Below are 14753 nucleotides of genomic sequence, written 5' to 3' on the forward strand. Positions count from 1 at the left end.
TGTGGACCTGGCACCACTCATCGAGCCGTGCTGTGGCGACATCCCACATAAAATGGAGGAAGGTTGGCACAGATGCACAGATGTTAGCTCAGTGACAGTCTTCCTCACACAAAAAGAGGAGGATTGCCAACAGATGTTATCTCAGGGCCAATCTTCCTCACACACACAAAAAGTATACATATTTCTTTTTAAGAAAGTCTTCTATCCAAAATCTCAGTGCTCTAAGTGAATGAATCTCAGATTTGTGGTGTTTTCCTTCCTTCCCTCCTTCCCTCCTTCCTTCCTTCTTCCCTGTGTAGTTTTATGGTAGCATATAGAGGTATATCATCGTATCATATGATACCTTTAAAATTTGTTTGTTTTTTTTAACCCATCCACTCTATTTATTTAGCACTAACCAAGTTGTTTTCTTAAAAAGTTGTATTTTGAGGAATAAAATTCCTTGTTGATACATATTGCAGTAATTCACAGGTAAATTACGAAATCATGGAAAATAGATTTAATTTTTTAAGCTTGTTATGATCCACTTAGTCTTACATTTTGACAGTCTTCAAGTTTAAAAAGATGTGTGGCCAAATAAAACATATCTGTGGGGCATTAGCTAGCAGCCTCTGCTTAATACAACCCCAAATCAGCTGCTCAACATTTAAAAATAGGGAGATTTCATTACAATGGTAGATTATTGACGTTTCTTGAAAATTCCATGTTTGAATAATACCAGAACTGCTGCATAGCTTCAGTTTGCTACAGGTGAAAGGAAACTACCTCCTTTATACTCATAATACGTCCCAAACACTCCCTATTGTTTCTCCACCATCAAGACCAAATTTTTAAGCCATTAATTTAGAGTCTTTTCCCTGTTGATCTTTTAATCAGAGGGAGTACGGTCTTTGTTGCCCATATCGCTATCAAAAGTGACAAAGTAAAAGACAGATCAATGGTTTTTACAGCAAGCCAGCATCACTGATTTGTATGACCTGCTTGTCCCCTCCGAGCACTGAAGTTATGACTTCTAATTTCAGGAGCTTCCAATTATTTTATCCCTGTCAGGACTAGTTCTCTGTACAAGTGGTAGGAGCATTGCTCATTTATGGAAATGAATTAACTCAGCCAGCTCACCAGGGCCTCAGTAGGTGTGTGGGTGTCACGAAGTAATGGACAGCACCCAAGCTCACCGTGAATCAGATTCCCTCCAGTGCCCAAGTCGCTGAGGTGTGTTGACGACCAGACCACAGAGCCTCATTTAGTGCTTTACCAGACAGGACCCAACTGCTCTGGCGGAGAGAAGAGAGCACATTATGTCACAACATGTGTACGTTCTGAGCTTTATTAATCCTATTTTATGTTTGAGGTAAAAGATGCACCCAAAGGTATATGAAATCAAAGCAAAAATAAAGTGAAGCTGTAATGTACTACATCCTACGCGTAAACTGCAAACATACTAAGCATATGTCCCCATCTCTTGCAAGTGAGTACAAATCATCTGTAGCAACTCATTTGGCTTTCAGAAAAGGGCTGACAGTAAAATAAATAAAAAGAACAGTCTTCACTAGTTATTTAGAGCATATTGCTGCCTGTCCAGGAAACTTTGTAGAAGTTGTTGGGAAAGTGTACGCTGTTTAGAAAAATATTGGATTTACGTTTTTAGATTATTATTCTTTTTAAAGTATGGGTTGAATGAGATAGAGCATTACTGTGTGGAATGGTTAAAGAGGCAGCAAACGAGATTCTTTCTAAAAGTTAGGGTGCTGCAAATAATTGAATTCAAATGTTTGAAATATTTCAAAGGGATTTTTTATGTTTTGTTTTTGTTTTTAGCGTAGTTTCAATTCCATTAAAAGTCTTGATGCTTGGGGCTGGCCCAGCGGTGTAGTGGTTAAGTTCACTGGCTCCACTTTGGTGGTCCGGGGTTTGCAGGTCTGGATCCCAGGCACAGACCTGTCACTGCTCATCAAGCCATGCTGTGGTGGCATCCTACATGGAGCAGCAGAAGATTGGTGCAGATGTTAACTCAGCAGCAGTCTTCCTAAGCAACAAGAGGAAGATTGGCAACAGTTAGCTCAGGGCCAATCTTCCTCACCAGAAAAATAAGTCTCAATGCTTTTGTGGTATTGGATTTGTCATACTGTTGGAGGAAACTGCACTATAAGCATTCATCTGAAAGTCTTCAGTCACTATAGAAGCCTTAGCTACCTCAGAATTCTGGGCAGCAACAATGCATCATGGGAAAGCTTTGCATTCTTTAATGACAATTATCTTCTGAATTCTGGCTTAGTGTGAACTTCGTCAACATTATTAGACCCTCAGCTTCTTTGAGGCGAGGTCTTTGCTCTCTCTTCTCCCCCTCCCACTCTCCCACGTCAACACAAGAGTTATCTTTCCAAGAGACAAATCTGAATGTGTGCCTTCCCCTTAGGACACCAGCATCACTCACACAGGCCCGTGTCTTCCACATGGGGCACTGGGTCCTTCATCTTCCAGTTGTAACCCTGCCCATAATCCCTGAACCTTAGATATTAAAATCACACAGAACTACTGAACTCTTTAGAGCAATTGAATACACTGTTCCCCCATCTGTCTGGAATTCTTATTCAATCTGAATTCTCTTTTTCAACCAGAGAGCTCGTCTATCAGTTCTTTCTTAAAACTCACCCCTTTTCCTCAAAGGCCCCACATTCTTGGTGCAACGCTATGGGTGTAGAAGGTATTTCAATGAGTGCCAGTTGATATCAGACATTTGATAATAATTTCCAAAATGTTCTCTAAAGGAGCTTTTTGCAGATCTATGGAAAAATCCTTGCCAACATTTCCAAGATTTTTCTCTTGTTTGGTCAAAACTTCAATTTTTTCTCCTCTTTTCTTTTCTAAGATATAGTCAGGGAATTTTCTGTAGAGGGTGTTTTAGAATATAGTGTATCTGAAGTATAGCAAGGCTAACAGTTGTGCTTTAAAATATAGTATATTCTGTATAGAATGTAGTTCCTGATACGTTGGCCTTACCATTTTCTTAAATTTAAGATATAGTAAGGCCAACGTATCAGGAAACAACTGCCAGTGAAAGGATATTTTATTACTCACAATTCCAAAGAGGGGGGGCACTTCACGCCATGGGGGGTTGGGGAGGCCACAAAGTGAAGCACCAGAGTCAGTCAAGAGGCAGGGGAAGAGGAGAGAGGATGGGCAAGAGCCTTTATTGTGATTTCTGCAGGAAGGAATGAGTGAGGCAGGTAAGCAGGTTTAGGATTGGCTAGTTTACATAATTTCAGCAGGCTCTGGGGCACAGGGACTGGCCCTAGTTGTCTGGTACTTGACCCTGGAGTGATTAGGGCAAGTAGATAGTGGCCTGGAGTGTGACAGCCTGAGAGAGGAGACAGCTGGGCCGTGGGCTCTGGATTGGTTACTTTGTATTTGGAGAGTGGGCTTGTAGGAAGTGGCTAACCCCGGGAGGGGCAGTCCCTCTGGGGTCGGCAAAGCCCCAGGTGTCAAGCATCAGAATACGAAAATTAAAAGATATGATTAATTCAGAGAGGAAGCAGAAGAAAGCCAGAGCAGTTTAGAGAGATGGCCAGGGTGGATGACACCCCCGAACCCCCTCTGTGTCCACCATTCCCCGTTTACTAATATGGATAATTTATCTTTTCCTCAGTATTATATAAATTGCATGAAAACAGTGCCTCAAAACAAGTCCCTACATCAAATTGCCATCCTTTAGCCTATATGGTATTGAAATTTGACCCCAACACTGACAACAATGCTTTCAATGAAACTAGAAGCCGAAGTTTAACTGAATAGTGATAAAAAAAAATATCTATAATAAATGTTAGGAATAATTTATATCAAAAGGCATCCTGGGGTATTTCTCAATGTCAGATACCTTTCCTCATCTGTGGACTTTTTACTTAGGATTTATAATTCTAGATAGTCTTTTCCCAAGCAGAAAAATAGATTGTGTATGGTGGAAAGCTGTAGAGCTATTTTCAGTAAACAGCAATGTTATCACAGAGAAGGCAAGTCTAATTTGTTTGACTTTTCGATTTACAAAAATAAATAAAAATAGCTTCCACATGGATTTCCTACAAATAGATTTTATGCTGATTTTCAGAAATTGCTTATTATCTCTGCATTATCAGATATATTAGAGCTATAACCCTGGTCAGAAGTGTATCACTCTGATTTTCTGATGTTCTCTGGGTGCGTGTGTGTGTGTGTGTGTGTGTCTGTGTGGGTGATTGACCATTTTGGGAGGAGGAGGGAGAGTCTGAGTTTTTTTGTCCTTTGATGTTGAATAATATAATTTCAAAAAATTACTAGTATTTCCTTGCGTCTTATGCAAGTGGGCCAACCACAGGATTAGCCAATCATGACTCATATATATTATAGCTTTTCATGAAATAATCCAATTATAAAAAGATATATAGGGGCCGGCCCCATGGCCGAGTTGTTAAGTTCATGCACTCCGCTTTGGCGGCTCGGGGTTTTGCTGGTTCCGATCCTGGGTGCGGACATGGCATCGCTCATCAAGCCACACTGAGGTGGTGTCCTACATGCCACAACTGAAAGGACCCACAGCTAGAATATACAACTATGTACTGGGGGAATTCGGGGAGAAAAAGCAGAAAAAATAAAAATATTGGCAACAGTTGTTAGCTCAGGTGCCAATCTTTAAAAAAAAAAGATATATAAGAGCAAGCCCATTATGCTTCGTTATAGAATATCAATAAATATTTATCTCAAGTTAGTGTAAAATTACTTTGTTAAAAGGTGTTTAAATCTTAGAATAGGCAAGTTTCTCTTAAATGCATTCAATTTAAAGGAAAACACGTATTTTGTATTTAAACTCATGCTAGAGTTAAATGTGTTAGTTTTTTACTTATAAACAACTCCAGTATGAGAATAATGAAAGCATTTCAAGTTGTAAAGTATTTATGCATATCAGAAAGCCACAGTCGTAATATCTATATACATGCACGGCATTAAATCACGTAAGTCTGTACTTTTAGAGAGTACACTTCTTGCACCAGGTATGGTTTCAAAGGAAAATAAAAACAGCAGAGTTCTCCTTTTGTCTTATTGTCTCAAATACCAATTATGTTCAGATCAGTTTAAGACGTGTTGATTGTGCCAGAAATACAAAGTTGAACAATTTAGATTCTGTACCTTAGGAGAGCTTGAAGTCCACAGAGGAAGTCAGACCCATAAAGAGCGACTTTCAATATTAGATGAGAAGCGACATGATAAAAGTGTGCCAGGATGCTCTGGAACAATAGGCATAGATGTTTCACAAGGACGGCTTTTCTAGTAGGTGAGGTTTACCTGAAACTCAGAGCATTCTTAAACTTAAAGCAGATTAAAAAAAAATAGCTGTTTGTTGAAGGAAGTGAGCATAGCATGAGGAAAGGCACTAGGTGAGGTTAGCAAGGGAACCAGTGGGTTCACCTTCATTAGCACACAAAGAGAAAGATGGTGCTAAAATGTGAAGCTGTCGGGGCAGGCAGGAGCTCTACCATTGAAGGTCTTGAAGGCCCTGCTGAAGAGCTTTGCAGCAAAAAAAAATTTATTTTGGAAAGATCTTTCTAGCTTCTGTGCAAAGGATAGATTTAAGGGAAATAAGGCTGGAGGATGGGAATTGTCCATTGACAAACAATGTTAATGCAATAGACAGTAGGTGAGATGATGGTAGCCTGGTGGTAGTGTGTATAAAAAGTGAGCTAAAGTACTTAGTTTTAGAAGTCCTTAGTTTCAAGGGACTTGGAACTGGCTGAATGCAGGTGTACAAAAAAGGGAAGAGCTAAAGAAAGTCCTAGATCTCTGTCTTGAGAGAATGGATAATGGCTACAAGAGCAGGAGCATGGGGCCCAGAGAAAGAATTATGTCTTGGGTAAGTAGAGGTAGATATGCTTGCGAAGGTCCACGTGGATCAGTCTTTTAGACAGTTGGATATTGGAGTTCAAATTTTATAGAGAAATGCAATCAGACTCCTCTGATATTGTTGTCGTCGTTCTACCGTGAGTTATCAAGCACTTGAGGGCAAAGGAACACATTTTAAGGAGAAACAGTGCACAAAATGTGAGATGCTGACCTTCATAAAAGAGGCTTTAAGGTTTTTGTTTTGTTTTATTTTTCCCAAAGTAGAAGTGACTTTTTGAGTCTATCTCAAGATCGTGTTTTAAGGGATTTGGAAGAGGCTCATTTGCTGCTATTACTCTAAACTAGCTGTTATTGACATTTTAGAATCTATTCGAACTATTTAGGTTTAAACCACAGATACATTGAAAGAAAAGGCAGTGGGTTAGAAGGAAGAAATTGATCATATCAAACAGTGTGCAGATGAGATGAGATGAGATAGACAGTGCTCCACCAGAGCTGTCAATTAAATAATACCAAGTCGACTAATAATGATGGAATGAATTTCCCCCACCCCCCCCAAAAAAGGAACGTGATATTACCATTCTTTTTCTCTGACAACTGAAACTTTGGATATATTAGTAGTTGTGGCTCTAAGGTAGATCAGAATGATTCTCCATTTTTCCAATCTAGTGATTCTAATTTTTAATGAAAAATTAATAATGTTTATTATACTTTAATCCATTTTTTTGAAATCTGAGTGATGACATGCAATCATTCAACAAATACGTAATGAGTATTGACTGTTTCTCAGGCACTATTCTAAGTACTGGGCTTCAGGATGGAGCCAAACTGTCGCTGATGGATACATTCTTGAAGCTGTAAATATAGAAGCATATAAATATGTCAGGTAGAGACAACCGCTATGAAGAAGAATAGAGGGGAGTATAGAGAGCGAAGATGGCAGGCACGCTATTTTGTAAAGAATGGTCAACGTATCCAAAACATTGACATCTGACTTAAAAAAAAAGACGATATTGATTTGTGTTTATGTAAAATTTGCAAAGCTAAGCAAATTCCTCCTTGTAGTATTTTAAAAATTTAGTTTCAGAGATATATTTCAAACTCTTGAAAGTGATTTGGGTATTTCTTTACATAAATTATGCAATGTTAGTTTCCATACTAACTGAATACACGTCTTTACCAATGAATGTCTTTAACTGAGTGATGTCACTTCAGAAATTTAAAGGAGGAAAATGATTGTGAAAGTGCTCAAGAATCTCACTACAAGAATGTTGATTATAGAAATGTTTGAATTTATAGAAAACTACAAAGAAGTTAAATGTACTAAATAGGAAATTATTTTACAAACTGAAGTCCATGTGGACAATGGAATAATGTGTAGCCATTAAAAATTTTGCTGAGGCAAAATATTTAATAACAGGAAAAAATACTGGAATAATATATGTAGAGAGAAAATATTAACAGTATTTTGATATCTATGTGATGTCCTTGGAAATAATTTAAATTGACTTATTTTTTCACTTTCTTATATCATTTAAATTTTTTTACAGTAAATATATATTAATTTTATCAGAAAGCAAAAATTATTTTAAAATATTAAGTGCTATGTATTACCACTTAAATATTAACACAATCACTTCAGTGTACTTAGGTAGTAATCAGTAATCACTTAAATAAATATTAACTGTGATATTACTACCTTTAAAAAGTCATTCCTTATGCAAAACATTTTATTAAAATGAAGGTTTCAAAATCATGGCAAATCCTTGTGAAATAGATTACTAGGAAACATTTTGTAAGTTTTCGCACTTTTTCTCTCAGTAATCTATTTCTTTATGTGGAGAACATATCATACAGGAGAATTACAACTTATTTATTTGTAGAAAATTTATTGTGTGCTTTATAAAAAGAAAAGCAAAAAAAGAAAAGAAAAACACCTGCAAGCTTCTCCAGACCATTCTACGCTAAAGAAATGAGAGTTTCTTGGAAAAATGGCTGATTTTAGGTCTAGGGTAGGAAAAATGCAAGATGAACTTTGAGCATCTGGTAGTTCTAGAAAGAGAGAGAGAGAGAGAAGAAGAAAGAGAAGAGGCGGAAGAGGCGGAGAAGGAGAGGAAAGGACACAGGAGCCAGCCTAAAGAGCTCCCAATGGCCACAGCTGGAACAAGTTGAATAGTAATCATATTGGACTAAACTCAAAGATAAGATAAACATGCATGCTCCCATATTGATATAAATGACTGACTGAATGAATACACAGAATAAATCTTCCGTACAGAGATTCAAGATAATATATGTAGATACTTCCCTGGTGACTCACTTACACACGATAGAGTTCGGAAAGGGAAATATACCAACATTACAGTGAAGAAACTTGCAGACATCACCTTAACCACCATCCCTAGTGGGAAGTCGTGTTGGAAGCATGCTTCTTCCGACAGGAAGTGATGGGAGGGACACTACAACTCTCTAGTATTCCGTCCAAACACCAACACCACTCTAGTCTTAAGAAAGCTTCAGGCAAGGAAAATATGTATGTAATGTTCAGTAACAAAAACCAGACACAAAACTGTATGGAGTATGATCTCTCTGTATATCTGTGTACATACACAGACATTCTGTAGATGCTAATTAACATGATCAAAAACGTAGATTATCAGAGGTTATAGAAGGAAAATGGAATTATGTCCTTTTAATTTTCTTCTTTAAATCTTTCTGTTGTCCTCAGTTCTTCTACAAGTAAGCAAACATTTTTATGAAAAAACAGGAGCAAAAGTAATTCCAGAGTGCTTATTTGTTTACTTTGGGGTGCTATATTCAAATATGTGTTCTATTTTTTCAAATAAATAGGATAAATAAGTTTCAAATTATAAGTGTTCTTACTTTATATAAGTGCCGTAGTACATGAAGATCAATAAAATATATTGATTAGCTAAAACATAAATTTTCCTACGTTATAAAAATTACATTACCCCAAATGCAAGCTATCACTGTACATTTTGTACAACTATAACTAAATGAAATGATGCTCTCCTCCCTGTCTCGATGCCTCTCTCTCTCTAAACACACACACACACACACACACACACACACACACGCAGATATAATAATGTATGGATTATTCCATTATTCCGTATGATAGATAGATAAATACATAAAATCTAAATGCATAAATGCAGGGAAGGTACTGCACGAATTTATTACCCATTAATAATAGATAGATAAATGCATGCATAAAATCTAAATCTATGCATAAATTCACAGAAGGATATGAACCAAGCTATTCCTCGTTAACATTAGTGATCTCTTGAGTTTCGGATTCACTTTCTGCAGTCTATATTTCTGTATTGTTTAACTTCTTTTTAACAAAGAAAGTATATTGCATCTGTAGTAAAAATATAGCAAAGGTATTTTTTAAAGTATTACAATCTTTAGATGATAAACACTTCTCCAAAATACCTTATCAGAATATCCCCAGATTCAGAAAGTAAAGACTAGGTAACAAGGAAAGTTAAAAAAAACAAAAAGCCTTCTCTACCAAGACGATTTGATGAATTGGGCACATTACCAGCTCTCTGAGTTATTGTTAGAAACACAATTGTGGAAGCACTGTGATTTTACATTCACTTTTGACTAGCCATTATTGTTGCTCAGATTGCTTAAACAGTTCAACCACACACATTTAATCACTGCATAGAAAACTTAATTCTGGGGAGTGATAAGCAATCAGGGTAATAGGGGGAAAAAAGGTGGCTTGTCCCAAAATAAGCACAACGTATTATTAGACGTCAAATGAAATTTTAATGTATTTCTGCAGGAAATGGAACTAAATTCTGATGGATTTTACAATATCCCAGATTCTCTTAAAAGTGTATGGTATGTGTTTAAGCATAAATTATATATCATAGATGATTTCTAGGAAGTTTGTAATTTCAAAGCCAATTCTGAATTCATAGGCACATGCTGATATTGTGCAAGCATTTAACCCATTCATGGAGGAACAGCTAGGATTTCATAATGTGAGAGATCTGGCCTGCAAAACATTTTATCAGTTTCTCAACTGACCGCTGACCACTTACCATTTGTAAGGTGAGGCTTGATCCTCACAAATGGCATTCCTTCATGGTTCTGTTAGTATCCTAGGACTATCTGAAGAAATAAATCATACCCATTCTCCCTGTCACTTTTTCCATTGCCCTAAAAGAAAGAAAGTCATGACTATTTGCATAAGTCACTATTCTATGCCTGGAGCTGAACGTAGATTTTGATTTAGGAGAAAACGTAGGAGGGGTGAATTCTTCCCTCTATCTAAACTCAAGGAGCATTTACTTTCTGAGAAATGAATGGGGAATATTTTATGTCAATTAATATATATTGAAGGTGTATAAAACAACGATGTGTCTATTATTCAACTGTTACTGATAAGAAATTAACTGCAAAATTACTTTCTAGAGTTCAGAATTTACTCCCTCCTTCTGAATTGTCGTTTATGCACTTTGAGAGACAAAAAGTAATTTCTACCAACTACTGGATTATAATTCAACCTGGGATCTGATAATCAGATTCTACTTTTTCTCTCTTTTATCTCTCATCACAGATGAGAAAGATATTGCAATTGCAATTCCACTGTGGCAGTATAGATGATTAAGCTCAAGTCTAAGTGGCTTTGCAGTGTTAGCAGAAGCCAAAATGTAATGGTTGATTTTTTTTCCCCTGTAGTAAAATAAACCTCTGTGATTCAGAGTCTCAGAGAACAGAGTTCTGTGGATTAAGAAAGTCTTTTTATGGCCATAGAAAGTCTTATAGTAAAGAATTGACTGTAAGAATTTAAAAAAATTCAAAGTTGTATTTTTCTTTCTGAACTTTGAGAATGCAACAGTTCTCTAAACTACTATTTAAAAACATAAATATTTGCAATAATAGGATAAATATTTTTTAAAGTATTCAAAATCTGTTGATGATTTGAAGGGAGAACTTGGATTTACTTTTAAGTAATGTTTGAAATAACTGTATTCATGACAATTCACTTTATAGAATCAGATAAGAGCAAAACCTGTAATGGCAAGTAGTGCACAATAACAGAGTGGATGGAGCTATGGAAGCCCAGCACCTCCACCGAAGCCGCCGTGAGGCAGCACACCCTCCTTACACTGGAACTGAAGTGGTCCCCATGGTGATTGACGTAAACAAGTGCCAGAGAACTAGGACGTGAGATGAGAAAATATTTCTCTGACAGGCTTTACACTTGCTATTATTTTTCTCCAAGGTCTCCTTGTGGAGTTCTTTAGCAAGACCTTGCCCCAAACTGAGAGACAGGCTTCATCTGGGCTTGTAATTCTAAAGTCATTAGAGCTATCCAGTTTGACTAGGTTTTCTATGATTCAAAAGTAAAAGCTAAAAGAAATGGGTTTTAAAAATATTTTTACTGACAAAGGACTAATTATGGTAACTCAGTTTCTATTTGTACTCAAAATTTGATCTCAATGAATACAACTCATCTTGGAGCCATGCCATGGATTGGAAACCCACTAACTAACAGTGCATAATAAATAAGGTCATCTCATTTTCCATTTCTGGTGTGAATAAGTAGCAGTTATGAAATGAATCTCCACCATCAACTGTTCTGAGGATGGTGACAAAGTTGATATAATTTCATGTCTTCGATGAAATTCCCTAAAACAGAATTAGAGCTTTTGTAGTCATAGTAGAGGCTAGATATTTGTTCTTGTGATGTATATATGGGTGAGGATGGCTTTGTTCAGTGTTGTCAAAAATATGGGCAGCTTGATTCTCCATTTCAAAGGCAAGAGGCTAACAAGGACTTTGAGACTGACGTGAGGCCCAGGAGCAAATGGTAAGAAGCCTCTTGAAGTTCAGTTAGCTATGACTCTCAGTACTACTATAAAGTTTACTAAAAATGTAGCAGAAATTACAAACCATTAGAAAAATGAGCATGCCATCAAACCCTGCATTCCAAGTGCTTTCATTCTTAGGTCAAAGAAAAGCAAATTTGTGAGTGAAATGTGTATTTAAAAATCATAAGCATTAGCTTCACTTCCCAAGAATACATTAAAATCTCATAATACCGCAGGGATTAAAAATTTTACTTCTTTCAAGTAAATTCTAGACTCCCAAGTTGAAATTGAAGCATGTAAATCGTGTTGGAATTAATGTTCTCAGTATTACAATTGAAGTATGATTTTCTATCAACAGAGGTTTCCATGATCATTCTTTATGAATACTTTGCATATAGTCCACTTCAGGACACACAGCAAACTGAAAGAAGAAATAGAACGAGCACCCAGGACTCCAGATTTCTCAGAAATAGACTTATTTCTCATTTATTCTGTGCAGACACCAGTTGGAAGTGGATCTATTTCACACAGGATGGCAAGTACAATAACTGAACTGAAATGTTATTTATTTTTTATTTTAGGGGCTGATGTTATCAACTTTGATGGCCATGTTGTGTTACCGTATAGATTCAGGAACAAGAAGATGAAAACACTGAAAGATGTCATTGCCTTGAAATTTAAAACCACTGAAAGTGAAGGAGTACTCCTACATGGAGAGGGGCAGCAGGGGGATTACATTACTTTGGAACTGAAAAAAGCCAAGCTGGTCTTCAGTTTAAACCTAGGTATGTTCTGACTTTTGGCAGCATTCTTTCCATTTATTACATTCCCATTTGTAATGTTGCTTGATCCTTGAAAAGTAAATTACAAAACAGTTCACATTATGCTGTCAATTAATTTTGAATCCATAATAGTTGATATATATTGATACACTTATTCATTCAAAAAATTAAGTTACTAGCATCTGGGATACAGTGGTGAACAGAGAAGGTCCTTGAGTTCATGAAGTTTATGACCTAAACTTGTGCAGGAGTCAGACAATATATCATCAATTGTTATCATTTTAAAGCAACTAAATTGAAAGAAATGACTCCAAATTAAGATGAGAAGTATGAGATTAATTAAATAGGCTAATATGTTAAAGGATACTGCGGAGGCAAGAGAGGACAGCATTGGAACATGTATCGAGGAAAGTCTTCCCCCAGGCGAAGATGGTCAAGCTGAGATCTGAGTACTGACCAAAACTAGCCATGAAAATATCAGGGAGAAGAGCATTTCAAAGGCAGGAATCACTAAAGACAAAGACCTCGCATACTCAAGGAACAGGAAGGAGGCTGGTGTGGATAGACCCGTAAGTCAGAGGGAGAGAAGATGAAATCCAAAAGTTAGGGATTGTTCAAATCCTGTAAGATCCTGTAGGGCATGGTAAAGTGTTTAGATAGATAGATAGATAGATAGATAGATAGATAGATAGATAGATAGATAGATATGTTTTAATGGAAAACTATTGGTAGGCTTTAAGCTATATTGTATCATGATATTTAAAAAGTTTACTGAGACTTCTGTAAGAGAAAATGCTTGTATCAGTATGAGAGTCACAGCTGGACTTTAGCTTAGTAGAAGTGAGAGATGGCACCGGCTTACAGGAAGTGGTGATCAGTGGAGATGCAGCGAAACATATCTTCTTGGGAGATGATTTTAGTGGTAAATTCAGCATGATTTGTAATGGATTGGGTATGGAGTAAGAAGGAAAGAGAATAAATGAAGAATAATCCTTAGGGTATGGGCTCGAGGTCCAAAGGGACATTAGTGCCATTTTCAAAAGTAGAGAAAGCTCTTTTCTCTATAGAATTTCTTCTAGTAGAGGATTATTAGTTTCCTTTAATAGAGGAACTCTAGAATTCTGTTTGGACATGGTGCATTTTAGTTGCCTATTAGACGTCAAAGCTGAGATTTCCGGTAGGGAGTTGCACATGTGAGATTGAGAGGAGAAGGTACTAAAGGGAGACTGTGGAGAAGTGGGCAGCAAATGGGAAGAAATAAGAAGATCTCTTGCTTGGCTAAAAATGTCAAGATTTATGTAGAAATTGTTTGAAGGGCATCGTAGATTCTATACATTTTTCTGTGGTAAAACTATTAGAACCCTACAAAAATTTAATAATTTACAATATATTAATAACTAAAATTCACATTAAATGTATCCCAATAGAAAGCTACAAAACTAAAGATTAGAACAGAAAAACAGATCCTGCCTTTTTAACTGGCATATCAATCTGAGTGGTCGAGACATTCCTGAAAATGGCTTGTGTCCCATATTAAATTTTATTACTTTGAAAATCAGTATTATACTAAAAAATACAATTTCAATTAGTTGTTTGTTGGTAATACAGGATACAGTGTCTACAAAGACTTACCCTTTACTGTAAAACTTTTCCTATGCTAAATTTGATCTGATGGAAATAATAACTTCTATAAAAACAAAAGAAAGAAAAAAATAGCACAAAAAAGCTGGAACACTTAATTATACAAAAATATTAAATTTTTCACATTAAAATAATCATAAAATTAAAATACATGGCAAAACCTGGGAACATGTAAATGTCAAATACAGAAGTTCAATGTCATTTATGAAGAATTCACACCACTCCGTAAGAATACCAAGAAGTTAGGAGAAAATATAGGCAAAGGACATAAAAGATAACTCACAGAAGAAAAGTTATGAATATTCTATAAACATTAAATGCTCAACCCCACTATCTATAAAAGAAATACACAGTAAAATAAGTAGATTCCAACTTTTGTCAAGTAAACCAGTTTTAAAATAATATCGGTATTGATGAATATGTGACAGGATTCTTTGCACTGTTCTGTGCATCAGAAAATATTTTCAGGAAAACAGCTTGACAGTGTGTCTTCAGATATCTAAAAATTCCCTATAGATTTTCGTCCAATAATCATAAGGAAATAATGAGAAATGACTATAGGGTTTAAGTCCAGGGATGTACTTTGCAATATTAATTACAATGTCAA

At 36.3% G+C, this 14753-nt stretch overlaps 1 protein-coding gene across 1 annotated transcript in view; it reads left to right on the top strand.

The window, feature by feature from the left end:
• The window catches only part of CNTNAP2 (contactin associated protein 2), a 1871002-nt gene that overhangs the window by 836058 nt on the left and 1020191 nt on the right, over positions 1-14753 (top strand). Inside the window, exon 5 of the mRNA XM_046668987.1 lies at positions 12305-12508. Within this exon, the coding sequence (XP_046524943.1) occupies positions 12305-12508 (204 nt within the window). The remainder of the gene's footprint in view (positions 1-12304; positions 12509-14753) is intronic.

This window comes from Equus quagga, chromosome 8, assembly GCF_021613505.1.
Source record: "Equus quagga isolate Etosha38 chromosome 8, UCLA_HA_Equagga_1.0, whole genome shotgun sequence".
Taxonomy (NCBI): Eukaryota; Metazoa; Chordata; class Mammalia; order Perissodactyla; family Equidae; genus Equus; species Equus quagga.